The sequence below is a fragment of the Protomyctophum bolini genome, assembly GCF_963924005.1.
Source record: "Protomyctophum bolini genome assembly, chromosome: 2".
Classification (NCBI taxonomy): Eukaryota; Metazoa; Chordata; class Actinopteri; order Myctophiformes; family Myctophidae; genus Protomyctophum; species Protomyctophum bolini.
This window is the reverse complement of record NC_137863.1, coordinates 5,892,682-5,912,638: the sequence shown is the minus strand read 5'-3', so window position 1 is coordinate 5,912,638 and position 19,957 is coordinate 5,892,682. Positions and strand designations below refer to the sequence as shown.

At 46.2% G+C, this 19,957-nt stretch overlaps 2 protein-coding genes across 2 annotated transcripts; both read right to left on the bottom strand.

Moving 5' to 3' along the window:
• Positions 1–322: 322 nt before the first annotated feature.
• On the bottom strand, positions 323–8,827 carry LOC308330165 (E3 ubiquitin-protein ligase TRIM39-like). Its single transcript, XM_080784897.1, has 2 exons — positions 8,785–8,827; positions 323–2,270 (listed from the first exon to the last, which is right to left on the bottom strand). The coding sequence occupies exon 2, from the start codon at positions 1,828–1,830 to the stop codon at positions 364–366; it is 1,467 nt and encodes a 488-aa protein (XP_080641023.1). The 5' UTR covers positions 1,831–2,270; positions 8,785–8,827; the 3' UTR covers positions 323–363.
• A 7,852-nt stretch (positions 8,828–16,679) lies between these two features.
• LOC308326492 (uncharacterized protein) lies at positions 16,680–17,435 on the bottom strand (the record flags this gene model as incomplete). Its single annotated transcript, XM_080779391.1, has 1 exon — positions 16,680–17,435. The coding sequence occupies one exon, from the start codon at positions 17,433–17,435 to the stop codon at positions 16,680–16,682; it is 756 nt and encodes a 251-aa protein (XP_080635517.1).
• Positions 17,436–19,957: the final 2,522 nt, after the last annotated feature.

Below are 19,957 nucleotides of genomic sequence, written 5' to 3'. Positions count from 1 at the left end.
CTCACTGAACTCTATGCGGTCACATTCATATTGAACTCACAAATCCTGCTCACCAACGATATAACAGACTGACGTAATATTGATTAACTAAATTCACAGAATAAACAATTTGCATTGCTTTTTCCATGCATTTTTTCAATAGACAATTATGCCCTTGTGGACTTTGAGTTAAAAGTTCTCTGCAAAATATCCTGTATTTTATTTGTCACAACATGTACATGTATATAAATGTGAATTACAAAAAAAAGAAAATCTGCTTATACAATTCTTGATATTCATTTTGAAAACACAATAAATGACTCTCAAACATACGAGACTAAGTAATGACCCTGAATGTCTCAAAGCAAACGGAGACAGTACGGTCTAACTGCATTGTTCCACAGTTACACTAATCTTACCCGGTAACATCCTCACAGTGTCACTACCATCACCAATATGCAAAATGTACGGAAATAGCGTCTCGGTGAAGGTGTGCGTGAAGGTGTGTATGTGTGCGTCGGCAGCATCGGGGTCAGAGAAGGACAGCCTTCCTCCATCACAGTCCAGCTGGACTCTGATCCTCTGAGGTTCCGTCTCCAATGGGAGGACCTGTATTATGCCGGTGAGTGACCCTGGTACTACGGACTGGGCCGTGTAGATCCCGTCCCTCAGCCTTATTCTCCAATGATTACCCTTTCGGTCTCCCTTCCTCCGGTAGGACTCGGCTAACAGACCCACTTCCCAGTCCGTGCGGTCCACAACGTCCACGTCCCAGCTGTGAGTGCCAGAGTCAAAGCCCTCGGAACCCAGGATGATGGGCTGATGGTCAAACCTCTCCATGTTGTCGGGAAGGTCTAGTATCGGGGCCAAGTATCGTTGCCTGCACAGATCTCCAGACAGGGTGTATCCTGGATAGGCAGTGTTGGGGTCCAGAATGACAGGAAAGTAGGAGACGATGTCCTTCATCTTGTCCCAGACTCTGAAGGCCAGGTTGCCCATGTGTTTGGCCACGTCTATCAGCGGTCCGGAGACCACCGCCGGCTGTGGGTCCTGCTGCGGTGTGAACCGCAGGACTCTTTCCATCGTGGTCTTGTAGTTCTGCAGGAATGAGACGGGCTCGGCTCTAAGCTCCTCCTCTATGGATCTGATGTTGCTTGAAAGGTCTAGTATGTCTCTGTTCAGACCCTCAATCTTCTCCTTAATCACCTGAATCTTCTGCTGCTCTTCCTCCCTCAGTTCAGTGATCCTGGCCTCCTCTTCATCATCTAGAAACCGATGAAGCTTCTTGAACCCTTTCTTAATGTGCGTCTCTGTGCGCCAGGCCTGGCGCTCAACGTGTGCTGCTGTTCGTTTACTTTTCCTTTTTACTTCACTAAAGACCTCCAGTTTCTCCACTAAAGGCTTCAGTGATCTCCGGACTTCGTCCTTGTGATCCAGAGCGGCTTCATCGATGGGTTTGAAACTGTGCTTGGCGTGTTTTTCTGAATGCAGACACACGACACACACCGGCTGTCGACACCCCAGACAGAACAGTTTGAGTCTCTCGGCGTGCAGACTGCAGAGATCCTCGGACCCCGGCGACGAAGATCTCGGTCGTTTTGAAGCTCTCTGATGTCTCTCCTGTACGAAGGCCTCACACAGGTTCTTCAGAGCCAGGTTACGGGGTAGATGTTCCGCCAAATGTATGTCCTTACAAACTGGACATTCCTTTATACGCTTCTGTCTCCACCATTGCTGCAAACAAGCTGTACAGAAGCTGTGGCTACAGGACAGTAGCACGGGATCTTTAAAGATGCCATGACACACAGGACAGGAAAAGTCATTTTCTGGAAGAGACGACACGGAAGCCATTTTTGTCTCTTGAATGAAACTACAATGTCAGTGGTGTCTCTGAGTGAAACTACAATGTCAGTGGTGTCTCTGAGTGAAACTACAATGTCAGTGGTGTCTCTGAGTGAAACTACAATGTCAGTGGTGTCTCTGAGTGAAACTACAATGTCAGTGGTGTCTCTGAGTGAAACTACAATGTCAGTGGTGTCTCTGAGTGAAACTACAATGTCAGTGGTGTCTCTGAGTGAAACTACAATGTCAGTGGTGTCTCTGAGTGAAACTACAATGTCAGTGGTGTCTCTGAGTGAAACTACAAGTGGTGGACGGTATAATACTTCTTCCTCTAGATTAGAATGTTCCCTGAAGTTGTGTTGTTTGATTAAGCTTTGTCTTTGGTCAATTCTTATCGTCTCAGATGAGTCTGGCCGGGGGAGGAGCTTTGACACGCCACCACAGAAGACCTGTTGCAAAATGCACACACACACACACACACACACACACACACACACACACACACACACACACACACACACACACACACACACACACACACACACACACACACACACACACACACACACACACACACACACACACACACACACACACACACACACACACACACACACACACAGGATTAAGACACTTCATTTACATAATTATAAGAAGAATGCTATTGAGGTGAAAGCATTGGGTGAATGTCAACACTGCATGGTCATTGATGTTGATGTATCTAAATGTAGAACTATTCCTAAACCTAACCTCAGACCATCTGAGGAAAAGAGGTAGATAATAAAAACAAAAACCAACCATTTGATGTCGAGTCTGAACTCTGAATGCCTTACTAAAGACAACTAATGAGATGAATCGCAAGTTACGTATGTAACTATGGTTCTATGAATCCTGGATGACTGCTTAACACTGGATGATATCCGTCTCACGTACGTGCAGGTCGAGTAAATAATAACAACAAAGTCACGAATGTGACATGATGACGGTGGGCGTGGAGCGCAGTAGTCAGCGTACATAAGCCACACCCGTCAAACATGACTTCCCTGCGGAATCTTCTCGCGAGATTCCGAGTGACAGAGAACTCTGGCAGTCATCCAGGATTCATAGAACCATAGTTACATACGTAACTTGCGTTCTATTTCATCCTTACTGACTGCCAGAGGCAGTGCTTAACACTGGATGACTAGTACCAACAAAGTCACGAGGAATCCTTACCTTGCCGGGAACGGCTTAAGGGACCCCCAAAACAGCAGTCGCAACTGCGTTAGTTGCGGCTACATTAACCCTATAGAACCGGGCAAAAGTACACGGTGCGGCCCATGTGGCCGCAGCACAAATCTCACTCAGAGGAACCCCTCGTAGTGCTGCCCAGGAGGTGGAAACACTTCTGGTGGAGTGGCCTCTGACATTGTGAGGCAGTGGCAGGCCTCTTGACCTGTATGCCTCCTCAATCACCATGACAACCCATTTTGACAGCCTCTGCTTGGACAGGGTCTGTCCCTTCCTGTGCCCGCCATAGCAGACGAACAGGCTATCAGAGCGACGGAACCCAGCAGTCGCCTGTATATAGTATCTCAAAGCCCTTACTGGGCAGAGCAGCAGTGCTGACGCAGCATCACCCTGCAGCTGTGAGGGGTCATAAGCTGCCAGTCTAATGACCTGGTTGGCGTGGTCTGAAGCCAATCTCTTTGGCAAGAATGAGGGGTTAGGCCAAAGTGCCACCCCTGTGCCGTCTGAGTTCCAGCGTATACACGCATCACTCACCGATAAGGCGTGAAGCTCGCTCACACGCTTCGCTGATGCCATTGCCAGAAGGAAGGCCAGCTTGACTGAAGCCCACTTCAGCCCCGATTGCTCTAGGGGCTCGAATGGGTTTAGCCGGAGAGCTTCCAGGACCAGAGTTAAGTCCCATGAGGGATGTTTCACAGCCCGTGGGGGGTTCTGCCGCCGGGCTCCCCTCAGAAACCGGGTCACCAGAGTGTGAGACCCGACAGTCCTGTTATCCACCATGCTATGCCTGGTTGAGATTGCAGCCACATAGACCCTGAGTGTTGAAGCAGCCAGCTTCTTCTCCAGTAGCGATTGCAAGAAACGCAGTACTATTGGCACAGAGCAGCGCTCAGGGACCTCTCGGTTAGCCTCGCACCATTGCGAGAATATTTTCCACCTGTTAGCATAGAGTGCCCTGGTGGAAGGTGCTCTTGCATCCAGGAGAGTCTGGATCACAGCCTGGTCACACTGACTCAGGAGCGGTTCCGGCCCCTCAGGGGCCATACACACAGCTGCAGGCGTTCCGGGCCCGGATGCCAAATGCGGCCGTCCAACTGAGACAGGAGATCCTTCCTGTCGGGGAGGTTCCATGGAGAGCTGCAGCAGAGACTGTGCAGCATTGAGAACCACGTCCTCCCTGGCCATTTCGGGGCAACCAGCAGAAGTCTGTGGTTGCCTTGCCGAAGTCTGTGTAGCGTTAACGCTATCAGTGGGAAAGGTGGGAATGCGTAGAGGAGGACATCTGGCCACGGGTGTGCCAGAGCATCCTGTCCTAACGGGCTCGATGTCTCCATCAGGGAGAACCAAAGAGGGCAATGTGTTGTGGACTCCGAGGCAAACAGGTCCACTTCCGCTGTGCCGTATCTGCGCCAGATCTCCTCTACTACCTCTGGGTGGAGTCTCCACTCCCCCGAGGGAGGCTTCTGACGGGACAGAAAATCTGCCACCACATTCTGTGGCCCTGGCAGAAACATAGCCCTCAGGCTTAAAAAGCGAGGGAAAGCCCACACGAGGAGTTGCCGTGCCACCCGTAGTGATAGGGTCGATCTCGTGCCCCCCTGGCGGTTTATGTGGTAGACAGCTGACTTGTTGTCGGACCGCACGAGCACATGCCTGCCCTTCAGCTGCAGAGCAAAGTGTTGAAGTGCTAGGAATATAGCACGAAGCTCGAGCACATTTATGTGCTGTGTCAAGTCTTGTCCGGTCCAGAGTCCCCTCACAGCTCTGTGTTGCCATACAGCACCCCATCCGGTGGACGAGGCATCCGTCACCACCACTTCGCGACGCGAGGGGGTGGAACCGAGGGAGACCCCTCTGGACAGAAACGTCCTGTCCCTCCAGGGCTGCAGTGTGAGAAGGCAGCTGCTGGACACCCTGACTCTCCTGGACATGTGGTATTTGGGGTCTAGATGTAGACCATTGACCCAGATCTGGAATGGCCGCAGCCGCAGGAGGCCCAGAGGCACTACTGCTGTCACTGATGTCAGCATTCCCAACAACCTGAGAAACAGGCTGAACCTCAGCTTCCTGTTCCTCCGAAAGCGGAGAAGAAGTTGAGAAATGGCTTCCCCTCGTTGAGGAGTGGGAAAGGTCAGCATTCGGCGGGAGTCTAGGACCAGGCCGATGAACACAACTGTCTGGCTGGGAGTGAGACAGCTCTTCTTGTGGTTGACAGTGAGGCCTAGCCGTGTCACATGGCATATAAGGGCTGCTGTATCCTGCTCCACCTGTTCTCTGGTTGGAGCGCAAATCAGCCAGTCGTCCAAGTACGGGAGGATTTGCATGCCACGGGCCTGCAGCGGGGCCAGTGCTGCCCGCATGCACCTCGTGAATATCCGAGGGGCCAGGGAAATCCCAAACGGGAGCACCCTGAACTGGTAGGCTCTGCCTTCGAATGCAAAGCGCAGATACTGCCTGTGGTGTAGGGCTATAGGGACGTGGAAGTATGCGTCCTTTAAATCGATCGATGTGAACCAGGTGCGTGTTGTGACCGCCTGGAGCACATCCGCTGTCCTCAACATATGGAAGGGTAACACCTTCAGATAGGTGTTGAGCCTGCGCAAGTCCAGTATAGGACGAAAACCTCCATCTTTTTTTGTGACCAAAAAATACATGGAGTAAAACCCACCTTGCTGTGTCTGTAGATCGAGTTCTTCGATGGCATTCTTCTCCAGGAGGGTGGCCACCTCCTGCCTGAGTGCCTGGGATTTTGTGGGATCCTTCATGATGGTCATCTTGATCCCACTGTGAACGGGGGGCCGGCGGCGGAACTGGATGTTGTACCCTTGGGAGAGCGTGGCCACCACCCAAGGGTCTGAAGCGGAGCTTTCCCAGTAGCTGAGATGCTGCTGGGAGAAGCGCCCCACCGCCGGCCCCGGGCATTCATGGCCTACCCCTCTGGCCCCTCTGGTCTCTGGGGGGGCGAAACCCAGACCCCCGAGTCCTCTGAGGTGCCGTGCGAGAAGGCCCACGGCGACGTTGGTCGGTCTGTCCGTAGTTCGAGGCCCTTGGGTAGCCGTCCTGCTGCAATGGTGGCCGAGAGTGGCCGGTTCCATAACCTGGTGCAGACCGTTGCCTCGTTACCGGGGGAGGCCCCTTGATACTGGCAAACTGCTTCCTTCTGTCGTTAGCCTGGACGCTACGCTCCAAGGCTTGCTGTGCCGCAGCGCCAAACACCTCCCCCGGGATTACAGGGAGTTTACGGAGGACTGTCCGGCATTGCTCAGGTAGTGGGGATTGGGCCAACCACACCTGTCTGCGAGCTACAGTTAATGTTGACAATAGTCTGCCAAGCTCTGTTGTCATGTACGCCAATGACTCCAGAGAAGCGTCACTCAGGTTCTGGATGGAAGCATCCACACCTGGATTGACATCCGTGCCTGACGAAGCCTCTACACCTGAGGGGGCATCCGTGCCCAAGGATTGTAGAGAGTGGGACAGAGCCAGCATAATGTGGGACATTGAATTTCCAATGCGGCCTATCCGTGCCGCGATGTTATAGCTCTTGACCAGTAGGTCGTCTGTAGTGCGGCACTGGGGCCTGGGACAGCGGGACACCGGTCGCAGGGCCTCATCAGGTGAACAAACTAGGGAGGCAATTGATGGCTCCACGGATGGCGCTTTATCAAGCCCATACTTGGCGGCGTCTTGCATAGAGGCCAAGGCCCTATCATCAGAAACATGGTGGGTCTTGGTGTTGGGGTCTGACCAGCATTTGTGGAGCTCTTTGATGTATCCCTCGGAGACGGGGACACTGAAAGCAGCCTGAGGCTTAGACCGCCTGAAGAATTCACTTTTAGTTACTGCTGTAGCAGCAGCCTCATCCAGGCCCAGGCGCGCCAGCGCCATGCGGATCACGGGCTTAATAGAGGTCGGGTTAGAGCCGGAATCCCCTCTGACTTCACTGCTCGACCGTGACGAGCGGGTGTATAAAGTCCTGGTGGCCGTCTCTGCCTCCTCTTGTGCGGGTTCATCACCGAAATCAGTGCAGGAAGCCCTTGTGGATAGAGAGTCCTCATCCCATGTTCGGGAAGAGGCGGCAGATCGTGGAGTGCCGGCCTGTAGGTCCCCGGCCTGGGGAACAGGCCCACCTGGCTGAAGGTTCAGGATCAGTTTCTTCATCTCAGCAAACTGGGATGCCAACGTGTCTACCTTAGCAGCCAGCGGGTCCGCCTTAGCTGAGGAGGCATCTTTTCTGGCCCTCTTATGCGGGGTCTTCCGAGCTGTAGAGGTCCTCTGCCGCTTTTCTGCGGGGGCACCAGGTGGGGGAATCACCTGGCTCTCTGGCTGCTGGGCCTGCACCTCAGCAAGCCTGGCCAGCTTCAGGTCCCGAGGCATGTAGCTGCAGTTCATGCATTGGCTCTCAGTTAGCCCCTGCCTCAGGTGTGCTATACCCAGGCATTTGGGGCATTCATCATGGCCATCATCGTCCCCCAGTGGAGCCGTGCAAACAGCGCAAGGGTGTGCCATGGCTGGACAGGTATAGAGCGAAGGCACTTGTACTGTGAAGCGCTACTATGGTGGCTATGGAGCGAATACACTCCAAGACACAAGAAATACCCACAAGCGGAACCACTCTTTTGGGAATGTAACAATAAATATGAAATTATAAACAAGCTCTGTAACGAGCGCAAACGCTCAACAGGCTAAAAATAAACTTAGGTTTTTTACTGAACGAGCAAAACACCCGCCAGACAATTCAAACTAATCTACTATATAGATATAGTTATAAATAAGCACTGTAATGAGCGCAGACGCTCAACAGGGAAAAGATAAACTTAACTGTTTACTGAAAACAAGCAAAACATCATGCAATATATACAAGTTTTATGAATTAGCTCTGTAATGAGCGCAAACGCTCAACAAGCAACCAGTTAAATTGTTTGTTTATACTGGAACGAGTAAGCACTCGCCAGATAATGTAAACAGAAAATGAATAACGTTTAACAACTTAAACAAGGAAAAGAGACCGAAATCAGACTCTTCGTTTATATAAACTTATAGCGTCTCCAGCAGCATGCCTAGTGCAAACACAGGCTTAATTGCTGGGAGTACAAAAGTGCGTCTTTATCGCAGCCCTTGGAGGACGCAACGCGATGCTCCAACCTTACCTTAAGGTTGCAGGGCTCCCGGCGAAAAGACGGTAGTTTAATTATATGAGTATCTCTCAATAATTAAAGGTATAACCTCAAACCTCAAACCTGCTACGCGCCTGCGAGAAGATCAAAAGGGAAGTCATGTTTGACGGGTGTGGCTTATGTACGCTGACTACTGCGCTCCACGCCCACCGTCATCATGTCACATTCGTGACTTTGTTGTTATTATTTACTCGACCTGCACGTACGTGAGACGGATATCATCCAGTGTTAAGCACTAGTAAGGATGAAATAGAACGTTTGTCCAACCAACTCTCTCTCTCTCTCTCTCTCTCTCTCTCTCTCACAGTCTCTCACACACACACACACACACACACACACACACGTATTCATAATAGCAAGGAGGGCTAACGTGGGGAGAGAATTCGGATATGTTTACAATGGTCTAACTATGTTAGCACGTATAGCACCGCAGCGCCGCACACACTACAGACTACAAGCACACACAAGGACAAACTACAGTCTAGTACTTTACAAGTGAAGTCATGCTCATTGCTCTTTGCATTTGCACAGTGGCAGCAAGGAAAAAAACATTTACCCCTTTTTGTTCTGCTGTTTCACGAGTCACGACCGTATGTCGGATGTCCAGTGTAGCATGATGTGAAATCTGTTGCTCTGTGTTGACCTGCTACTGCTAGGGTCTAGAGCAGGGAGGGGCAACTGGCGGCCCGCGGGCCGCATGCGGCCCCCACCGACGTTCCATGCGGCCCCAGGCCAATATCCGAATATTGATAAATTATTATTATTTTCAGCCGTTAAACACACGCAACTTTCCATGATCCATTTCAATTACAACCGTCCACCAGTAGAGCGCGCTCTCGACACTGGCAAGAGCTCCTTTAGGCCACATGACGTCACGGTGGAGGGAACAGGGAAGGAACTAGGAAGGAAAAGTCAATGAGGAGGAGCGGAAAACAAAAATCATGTGCGCGAAAAGAAAGATTGACCAAGAAAATCGTACATTTCAGCAAAGATGGGAAATGGACTATCTTTTCACAGACTTCAAAGGCAAGCCAATGTGTTTAGTGTGCCTACAGACACAATCGTCCATGAAAGATTTTAATTTAAGTCGCCATTATATGTCCGTCACCGGTCATAAAGACAAATATGAGAAGTACACTGGAGCTGCCAGAGCTGCTATTGTCGCTGACCTGAAAACAAAAATAAAAAGCCAACAGAGCTTGTTTACCAAAGCCACAACTATACAGGAGTCCAGCCTCAAGGCATCTTATGCCGTTTCACTTGAGCTTGCCAAAAAAAAGAAGCCATTGTCAGACGGTGAAACGGCGAAGCAATGCGCAATACTTATGGCAAAATCTTTTGGCAATGACAACATGGTTAAGAACTTTGAAACCGTGTCTCTCTCGCGTCGTACAGTGACGCGTAGAATATTTGACATTCAGAATCACGTCGAGGGAAAGCTAAAACAAGTCATGCATGACTGCAAGTACTTCTCATTGGCGTTGGATGAAAGTACAGATGTGACAGATGTCAGTCAACTTCTTATATACGCGAGAGCCATTAATAGCTCATTTGAGGTACACGAGGAGCTGTTGAAACTGGCCTCTTTGCATGACACTACCAAGGGTGTGGACATATTCAACGCTGTTGAAAGTGCCGTGCAGCAATATGGGGGGTTTGATAAAATGTCTGCTGTCGTTACCGATGGAGCACCCGCAATGAAAGGAAAACACACAGGATTCGCCGGGCTTCTAAGACAGAGTGGCGTTGAGTGTCCAATCCTGCACTGTATTATACATCAGGTAAGTTCGCTAACATAATTGTCATCTATTGTGGGTCACTAATAATGACCAATGCAAGTCGAGTGTAGTCAAATTATATGCGAGAGTCGTTATTCATAATAGTTTTTATTTTTATTTTTTTTATCTGATATAGGAGGCTCTCTGTGCCAAGAAGCTTGACTTCAGCCATGTTATGGATTTAGTTACCAAGGTTACCAATCTAATTCGTGGAGGCAACAGGTCACTAAACCATAGAAAGTTTGTCTCCTTTTTGGAAGAGATGGACACTGATTATGGCGACTTGCAGCTACACACAGAAATCCGATGGCTGAGCCGTGGGAAGTGCTTGGAGAGATTTTTTGCGCTGCGTAAAGAAATCCCCACATTCTTGGAGGAGCAACTGAACACTGACACAAGCGCATACTGCACTAAACTCAGAGATGCAGCGTTTCTCTGTGACATGGCCTTCCTCACGGATATCACTTCGCACCTTAATCGCCTCAATTTGCAGTTGCAGGGAAGAAATCAAACGGTATCGGATCTCTATGCACACATGAACGCATTTAAGATGAAACTTGCCCTTTTCAAACATTGCCTTGCATCTGACCACCCAGACTTGTCGACACACTTTTCTGCATGTGAAGAAATGCGCACAGAGATGCGCGAAGCTGACCCAAAATATAAGGACACATTCGGAAAATACAAGAGCGACATTGAAACACTGCAAACGCAATTCAATGATCGGTTTGTAGATTTCAACGGCATGCAGTCACGGATAGCGCTGTTTGCCGCCCCCCTCACCGCTACGGTGTCAGAGCAGCCCCCACCGTTGCAGCTTGAACTGTGCGAGCTACAATCAGATCCTTTTTTTCAAGCAAAGAGAAACGAGAGGGGAATTTCTTTTTGGAAACTGCTACCTGAGCCCCGCTTCCCACTCCTCAGGGACTTTGCCCTCTCTATGGCCAGTATGTTTGGGAGCACATACATCTGTGAGAGCAATTTCTCAAACATGAAGCACATTAAGTCAAAGGAGAGAAATAGGCTGTCAGATGAAACGTTATTTCATCTGATGCAGATCGCATGCACAAACATTGAAGTTGACATTCCTTCTATTGTTCGCCAACAGGAGAGACCACAAGTGTCTCATTAAAGACAGAGCCATTATTGACCCACTGTGGGGGGAGGGTGAATGTCATGCCAGTTTGATAAAGGGTCAATGGGAGGCATGTAGAATTGCACTAAAATTATTCTGATGAGTATTGCACTTGACTTCGTTTACTTTTGTAGTGTTCAGATAACACTAATAACACTGAAATGCATGTTATGGATATGAAGCACTCAGGAATGTTTTGTTTAGTAGCAAGATAAAAGTTTATACATTTAACAAAAGCATTTATTATTGCACTTGATTTACTGTTGTAGTGAAATGCAGCAGGAATGCTGCTTTGTGGTTGTTCTTTGTTGAGTAGTGGGCTTTAAGTTCATACATTTATTTTAATAGAAGCCTTAATTATAATTTTTGTATATTTGGGTTACACAACAATACTTTCAAATTCATAAAGTTGAAATTAAGCATTACAAAATGCATTTGAAATGGAATAAAAACAAAGTTACAACGAATTATAATTGTTTATATGCCTTATTTATCACATCTGTGACTATTATGGGCTATTTGAGTGATGGGGTACTACTGGCGGGACTGCCGATAAACAATGCGGCCCCCCAGATTGAGTGTGGAAATTTAGTGGCTCTCACCATATACAAAGTTGCCCACCCCTGGTCTAGAGTCTAGACCAGACCGGAGGGGAACCATGTCGACCACAGAGCAATGGATCGAGCAAGGCGCAACAGAACAGACACACAGACGGGTAAACTCTGACGTTTCTGAACACGTTGGTTTTTGATTGAAATATGTATCAACACAACATTTTGCAGAATTGCAGTACATTTCAAGCACAACTCAATACAAAGACCGTTAACTGTGAGTGGACGACCCAATTGAGCATTACACTTGTTTACAAGAGGGTCCACCAATTGTTCAATTCATCAAAAAATCACAGTTGGTGGTCGTTAAATTGATGGCTATCTCCAGCGGGACAGCGAACACAAACTGTTTGAAATGAAATGCAACACATATTGGCTCCTGGTGTTAAGTTTGTTCAATTTGTGTTTATGATTACGATCACTGTAGGCCTATGTGTTTCTTTTCCCCTTTTCCCTCCTTTATGATGAATTCCTGTTCTGTTCTTTTACATTCTCTAATTTAATTGTGTAGACTTCTTGTAAATTATTAAGTAATGCCGATGTTTAACAATAATGTAACTCTTAAGAGCGTAAAATGGAGATATATATATAAGGGTCCATTTGGTTACCAACTCTCAATTTAGCTGGGGACCACCAGGAACCCCCTCGATCGGGACCACTGGTTGAAAACCACTGAAGTAGACCTAAAAGTTTGGAATTACTGCATATATTATCTGAATTTATGATGAATTGAACAAGGTGGACCCTCTTGTAAACAAGTGTAATGCTTTATTGGGTCGTCCACTCACAGTTAACAGTCTTTGTATTGTATCCATCCACATACAGAGGAGGTAGAGTAGACTACTATTCCATGTTAGAGCCCGTTTTAATTGGTTGAATGTTTGAATGATGCGAGGGTCAAAGCATAGCCAAAGAATAAAGACCACTTCACCTCATCGTCGTATATCTTCAAGTTAATTCAGTAGTTATTCAACATTGTCATGTCAAGGACCCCCAACATGGCCGTCTGGAACTATTTTGGCAGGGACCCCCAGGAAGAGTAGATTGATGTGAAACCAAATTCAAACTGATTCAAAATGTTCCAAACATTTTCAATATTTGATTTGATTTGATTTGATTTATTTAGAAAAGCAATCATAATACAACATTATAATCAGCGATTCAAGGATTACACAGTAAAGTCCAAAAACTTATTTCCACTGGGGTCCTCTCACACTGAACGGAACAATACGTTAAAATACATCACAAATACATAACAGTACATAGACATTACATACACAACACAACAAGTACATCCCTATCCATCCCTCTAAGATGACCCTTTATAGGGGAACCTTTTCCAGTAGCCATTTTTTAGTCTGTTTAAATGTCCTCAAATTGGAGGTCAGTTTAACACTGGATTCCAGGCTATTCCACTGTGTGGCTCCTATATAAATGAATGAGCCTTTGCCCACTGTACTTTTAAAAGCATGCAGGGAGCACCACATCTGCAATACTGGCTCTGGTGAAATGGTTGTGTACCTCGTTTACCTGGCTGAAACATGTTCTTAAAACTTCTGGGACCTCTCCGTATTTAATTTTATGGACCATGTTTAGTCTATAGCCAATATGTTTTTTCAAATCTTTTCAAAAACAGCCGCTTGTATCTGCTATTTTGTTAACCCATTTTGGTGTAACTGTAGGCCATCTGGACTGGCGAACCAAAAAAAGAAAAGGTCCTGGAAAATTACTTTGACTTTGAGGTAAAAGTTCTCTGCAAAGTATCCTGCATTTTATTTGTCACAACATGTACATGTATATAAATGTGAATTACTTTATTGAGTTGTATATTTCAGTTGTTTTAACCTGCATATTTCAGTTGTACACTGTACAGGGAAAAAGAGCAGACAAAGTTTGAGCCAAAGGTCAAGTTTACAAAAGTATTGAGGGTTTAAGTGGTTAAATGTCTGAACATACACATTAACTTGAATCCAATACTGTATGTAGTGGAGGTTAATGTAATGGGGGTCCCTGCTTCATCTCTCTGTCAGCAAAGAGGTCCTTGGCCTGAAAAACGTTGAGCACCCCTGGTCTGCGCTGACATTTTGTGTGCATGCCAAGTGTTTAAATAGCTTGATTCAATGTATTTCATAATCTTTTGATCAGACAGGCCCCTGCCCCTCAAACGTCAAACTCCATGTTAGACACACGTCCCTGCTTCTGGTGACTGATATTGTCCTTCTAAAGAATGTTAGGCTCATTGAAAACACGTCTCTGCTTCTGGTGACTGATATTGTCCTTCTAAAGAATGTTAGACTCATTGAAAACACACGTCTCTGCTTCTGGTGACTGATATTGTCCTTCTAAAGAATGTTAGACTCATTGAAAACACACGTCTCTGCTTCTGGTGACTGATATTGTCCTTCTAAAGAATGTTAGACTCATTGAAAACACGTCTCTGCTTCTGGTGACTGATATTGTCCTTCTAAAGAATGTTAGACTCATTGAAAACACACGTCTCTGCTTCTGGTGACTGATATTGTCCTTCTAAAGAATGTTAGACTCATTGAAAACACACGTCTCTGCTTCTGGTGACTGATATTGTCCTCCTAAAGAATGTTAGACTCATTGAAAACACGTCTCTGCTTCTGGTGACTGATATTGTCCTTCTAAAGAATGTTAGACTCATTGAAAACACATGTCTCTGCTTCTGGTGACTGATATTGTCCTTCTAAAGAATGTTAGACTCATTGAAAACACATGTCTCTGCTTCTGGTGACTGATATTGTCCTTCTAAAGAATGTTAGACTCATTGAAAACACATGTCTCTGCTTCTGGTGACTGATATTGTCCTTCTAAAGAATGTTAGACTCATTGAAAACACATGTCTCTGCTTCTGGTGACTGATATTGTCCTTCTAATCATGAATGTTAGACTCATTGAAAACACACGTCTCTGCTTCTGGTGACTGATATTGTCCTTCTAATCATGAATGTTAGACTCATTGAAAACACATGTCTCTGCTTCTGGTGACTGATATTGTCCTTCTAATCATGAATGTTAGACTCATTGAAAACACACATCCCCTACATTTTATACCACCAACAATAACAACAAATCCGTCATACAAAAGAACAGTTTATTAGTTCACATATCACTTCAATGTATACAATTTAATTAACTGATTAATTGTTAATCAATTAATCCCAATTTAATTCATTATCACATCAGAGTATTCACAACTATACTATAGTTGCATTAACAAAGTAACAATTATGTGCTCCTCTGACAGTTTTTACCTTCAGAGAGGAAAGGGACTTTTACGCATATAGTCAAATCCAAAAGTGTGTCTCTGTAACTCTGTTTGTACACTCTCAGAAATAATACATGATAGCATTATAGTATAGGGGAGTTTTAACCATACACACCAACAAGCGTGCAAGTTAAAACAACTGAAATATACTAAATAACTCAATAAAGTCCAGGACTTGTCTGTCTCAAATCAACATGACAGACACATACAAGTAACTAAGTTAATTAAATAAACACTAAAGACATCACAGATTATGTCAGAAAACAAAAACAACCCTTTCTCAAAGTCAACTGTAATCTTTTCCATCATAATTTTTTCAGACTTCTCACTGCTTAAAAGTTCACAGGTTTGTCAAGTCAGTTTGTCTGCAGTGTCCAGACTGTTCCACTGGGTGGCGCCAATGTAAGTCCCCTTTCCTATACCAGAGTCCTGAATTCATACAGGCACACATTATTAGCCATGCTGGATCTATAGATCAGTGGTTCTGGTTCTCAAACGTTCTTGGCTCAGGTCATCAGAATAACCTTTTCATCCATGTCACCCCTGAATCACATGGTCAATTTATTAGCACCTTACATTATGTCATATTATTTAGTACAGTGCATAAATATGTAAATCTTTCTGCATAAAACACAGTATAGTAGGCTATGTCACGAGGAAGACTTGAAGAGGATATAAGTTTCCATCGGGGCCGATTGCAAATAACTTGATACTTACTACTTACTTAAATAGATGATCTACAAGCTCACAGTGTTCACACTCTCAGAGTTACCAGTCATTTATCTGGGAACCCCCTCGGAACCCACATTATTGACATCACACAACAATAATTTACCGGGTGATTTCTGAATTCTGGGGGGGATTAGTTGTCCAAACACCAATTTCCACAGTTTATGCAACACATGTATTGTTTATATGATAATGCCAAATTATAACATATAGGTGCTGGTGTTTTATTATTATTATTAAATTATGACAGAACATTTCACATTATTAGAACTTCGAGGAAATCAGGTTTTCATGTCAAGGACCCCCGAATAAACCCCCCCTAAAATTGTGGCAGTTTTAATTATTTATTTCTTTTTTATTGGGGACAAATAAATAGCATATGGCAAAGGTGCATTGGGTGGCATTGCACATCTCAATGTTTTGTTTGTTTTTTACACTTTTTTTTACACAAACAAAAAAGAAAACTACGTACCCCTCCCCCCCTCCTATCAAAAAGAAACAACGAGTAAACAGGATATTCATATTATCTTCTAACATCCAGAGCTTTGAGTAAACGGGACTCCCTTTTTTTGCTGAGCCTGAGAGTCGATGTGCGCTCGTTTATATATAACTCTATGTAGTAGACCATCTCAAGCGAACTCGAACCACGTGAGACACCACAGAGCCAGCTAAAGCCAGCGAGTTGCCGTGCATGTCGAACGTTCCGAAGTTCGAGTTGCGACAGAGAATAGGCATAGAATAGTAAATAATGTTCTGGCGGGAGCGTTCTCTCCCATAACTCCGCCCTACTAGTAGTAGCCAGCAGTGTGAAACAAGCGTCCCATCGCCGCCCATCCACTCCCAGGCTCCGCAAACAAGGGAGTCCCTTTTGAGTAAACAGCATATTATTAATATTAATATTATCTTCTAGCTTGCAGAGCTTTGGGATTCTCCGCCCGGCGACGAAGACGACAACGACGAGTAGAGGGCGGAGCTTATCGGCGACGCTCCTCCTCCTCCTCCGTCGCGGCCCACGGTCTCCACCCTCAGTCCCGCCTCCTCCTCCTGCTTCGGCCCCGCTCCCTGCTTCCCCCCCGCCGCGGCGTCGATCAGGCCCTGCAGGTAGTTGATGTAGCGTATGGCGGCGCGCAGCGTCTCCACCTTGCTGAGGCGCTTGTCGCTGGCACCGCCCGGCAGGTGCTCCCGCAGCTTGGAGTAGCCCTGGTTCACGCACTTGACGCGCTGCCGCTCGCGCTCGTTGCGCTTCTGGATGAACGCCGGCTCGAACGGGCACTCGTAGACGCCGAAGCGCCCGGCGGCGTGGTGGAAGGGCGACAGGTAGGGGAGGAGGCCGTGGTGGTGGTTGTGGTGGAGGTGGTGGTGGTGGTGGTGGGGGGCGCCCACGGCCCCCCGGAAGGGCCCCCCGCCTCCCTCGTAGAGGCTGAGGGCGGCCGAGGGGTCCATGCCCGACGGGTACAGGATGAAGGGCACGGCGCTGGCCAGGGAGTCGGACGCCGTCGGGTGGTGGTGGTGGTGGTGTGGGGGGTGGGGGTGGGGGTGGGGGGAGTGGTCCTCCAGGTGACCACAGGAGGAGTACGCCAGGCCGCCCGCCAGGCCGCCCGCCCGGCCCAGGTACGTGGGGTGCTGGTGTTCCCCGAACGAGTGGGAAAAGGTGACGCTCATAGTTCTTATGAATGGATTGAAATCTATCGATGAAAAAACAATATTGTACTGTATGTGAATTCCAGGAGTGTGTGTGTGTGTGTGTGTGTGTGTGTGTGTGCGTGCGCTCACGTGTGTCTCTCTCTCTCTGTCGTTATGCCCACAAGTTATGGAGGCGGGTGACGTCACACCTCTTCTGACATCATAGGAAATTGGCTGACGTCTTAAGCCGGCCTCCTACAACCTCTGAGGAGGACACTCGTTAGTTGGCCATGCCAATCACAGCTTCTACTGCTGCCCTAGTTGGACACAAGGTGGCGCTACTTCTTCATCTGCTGAAAACCATGATCCGTATACTTGACTTGTATTGTCGTCCTCTAGCAGGCAGGCAGGCAGGCAGGCGGATAAGACAGGCAGGCAGGCGCATAAGGCAGGCAGGCAGACAGAGAGGCAGTGCCGGTCTAGGGCAACAGAACCAGGAGTGGTGACCTCAGCATCTTCATCACCTTTGTTACTGTGGGGGTTAATCTGTGGATGTGTAAGAAACAGACATAAAAGCGAAGATTTAGAATGTTAATTTAACAAAATGAATCCGTAAAGGCATTTGTATATACGCTCTCCTTATTAGCAAAACGGATAAATGAACAGTGAGGATTTGACAGTCTGTTAAGATGTCAGATCCTTTTAGTGTGGGTTTAGGTTTGAAGAGCATGGGATTTAAAAGATTTAAATTGAGATCGTTTTGAGCTCAACGATGAAAGGATTGAAAGGAAAGGAAAAGATTAAAGAAGATGCATGAACGTCTGTGATGGCTCTGTCAAATCCCTGCTCTTATTTGAACTCTTGGCGGTGAAGAGATGGACCCGTTTAACCGTAAGTGTCCCCGTCCCCGTCCGTGGTTCTCAAACTGTGGGGCGTAGACCACTGGTGGGCCGCGAGTATGTTTCTGAAGTGCCCTCCATCCCACCCCAAACTACTCTGTTAAATTGTTATTTAAATTGTTGAAATGAGAGAAAATTGTTATTTAAATTGTTGATATGTTTGATTATTATTTTCAGCTATAGTGTAGATTCTTGTACACAAACATTGAATACCATTGACTGAATGAATGGAAAATTTACTAAGTCATATGTGTCATATGTGTCTATGATGTACGATGATAAGAGCAACTTTGAAAAATGAGTTTTCAATGTGATGCAGATAAATAGGAACTTAATGTTATAGTTTCAATCCGGAAACAAAACTAAACATGCACTGAAAATGCACGTATAGCCCAAACTGTGAGTCAGGACGCCAGAGAGGGGTCCTCAAATGATTGTAGGGTCTAGTAAACAACAGCACATACAGTAAAAGTGTATTCAGGGTCTCTGCACAATTCTAAAGTGACTACATAAAACAGGTCTAAACCTTTTTATACCTCAAAATAATACCATAAAATAATAATAAGAACCATTACTGCATCAAAAGTAATCAGAAAACTACTATAAAAACGGTCAGACATTGGCCAAAAACTGAAGAAAGAAGGCAAACATTAATTGTAATACAATACAACCAAATGTTGACTCGACAACTCCTATACTAGGTGCTTGTCAGGGTGGGGGGTCCCCAGGTCAAATGTGATGATTTTGGGGGGGTTGTGGGCCTGGCCTCAAACATTTGAGAGGAGGAGGATGATCCAACCGTCTCTGGCACACACAGAGCGGAGGAATTCCCCCCCGTTAGAAGGATCCTGTTTCATAAAGGAGTTAAAAAGCGCCCGGCTTTAGCAGCACAGCACTAAACTAAACCTCATGTTTGAACAACCATTACATGATTTACATATCCGCGCTGTCGGGTGGAAACATTGTATGGCCAAAATGTTGACTTTTGTGTTGTTATTTTAACCCATTTAGGTCTGACGTCAAAATAAAAAAAACGTTTGCTCTGAAAGAATATAATATAGGCTACAAAGATTTGTGCCGCTTTTTTTACGATTTTTCAAAAAAAGCAGACCAGAAAAGATCTACAAGCTCGCTTGTAGATCTTTTATTTCATCATGAAATTACCGAAAAAGAATCTTTGAATTTAGTTAAAAAAAAAAAAAAATTAAACATCTATCAGAAAACTACAAGTGGAGGGGTCAATGGGGTCATCACTGCCTCTGTAAATAATTGTTGTTTGTATTGGTTGATGACATGCATTAATGAATTGATCAATTGAATACATTCCCATTGCAATCAGAACTTTGATTGATTGATTGAAATATTTATTAACAGTTTGCAGAATTACAGTACATTTCAAGCACAGACTCAATACAAAGTCTGTTAACTGTGAGTGGACGACCCAATTAAGCATTACACTTGTTTACAAGAGGGTCCACCTTGTTCAATTCATCAAAACATTTAGAGACGTACGACGTGCAGACTCACTCCCTTAATCTTCCCCCTAGTCTAAAAACCCACCTCTTCAGACTCCATCTTTGCCCGTAGCACTTGCTGTAGCCCTTTTATTTTATGTAGCCTAGACATAGCACTCTATAGTGTAATTTAGATAGCATTTTATGT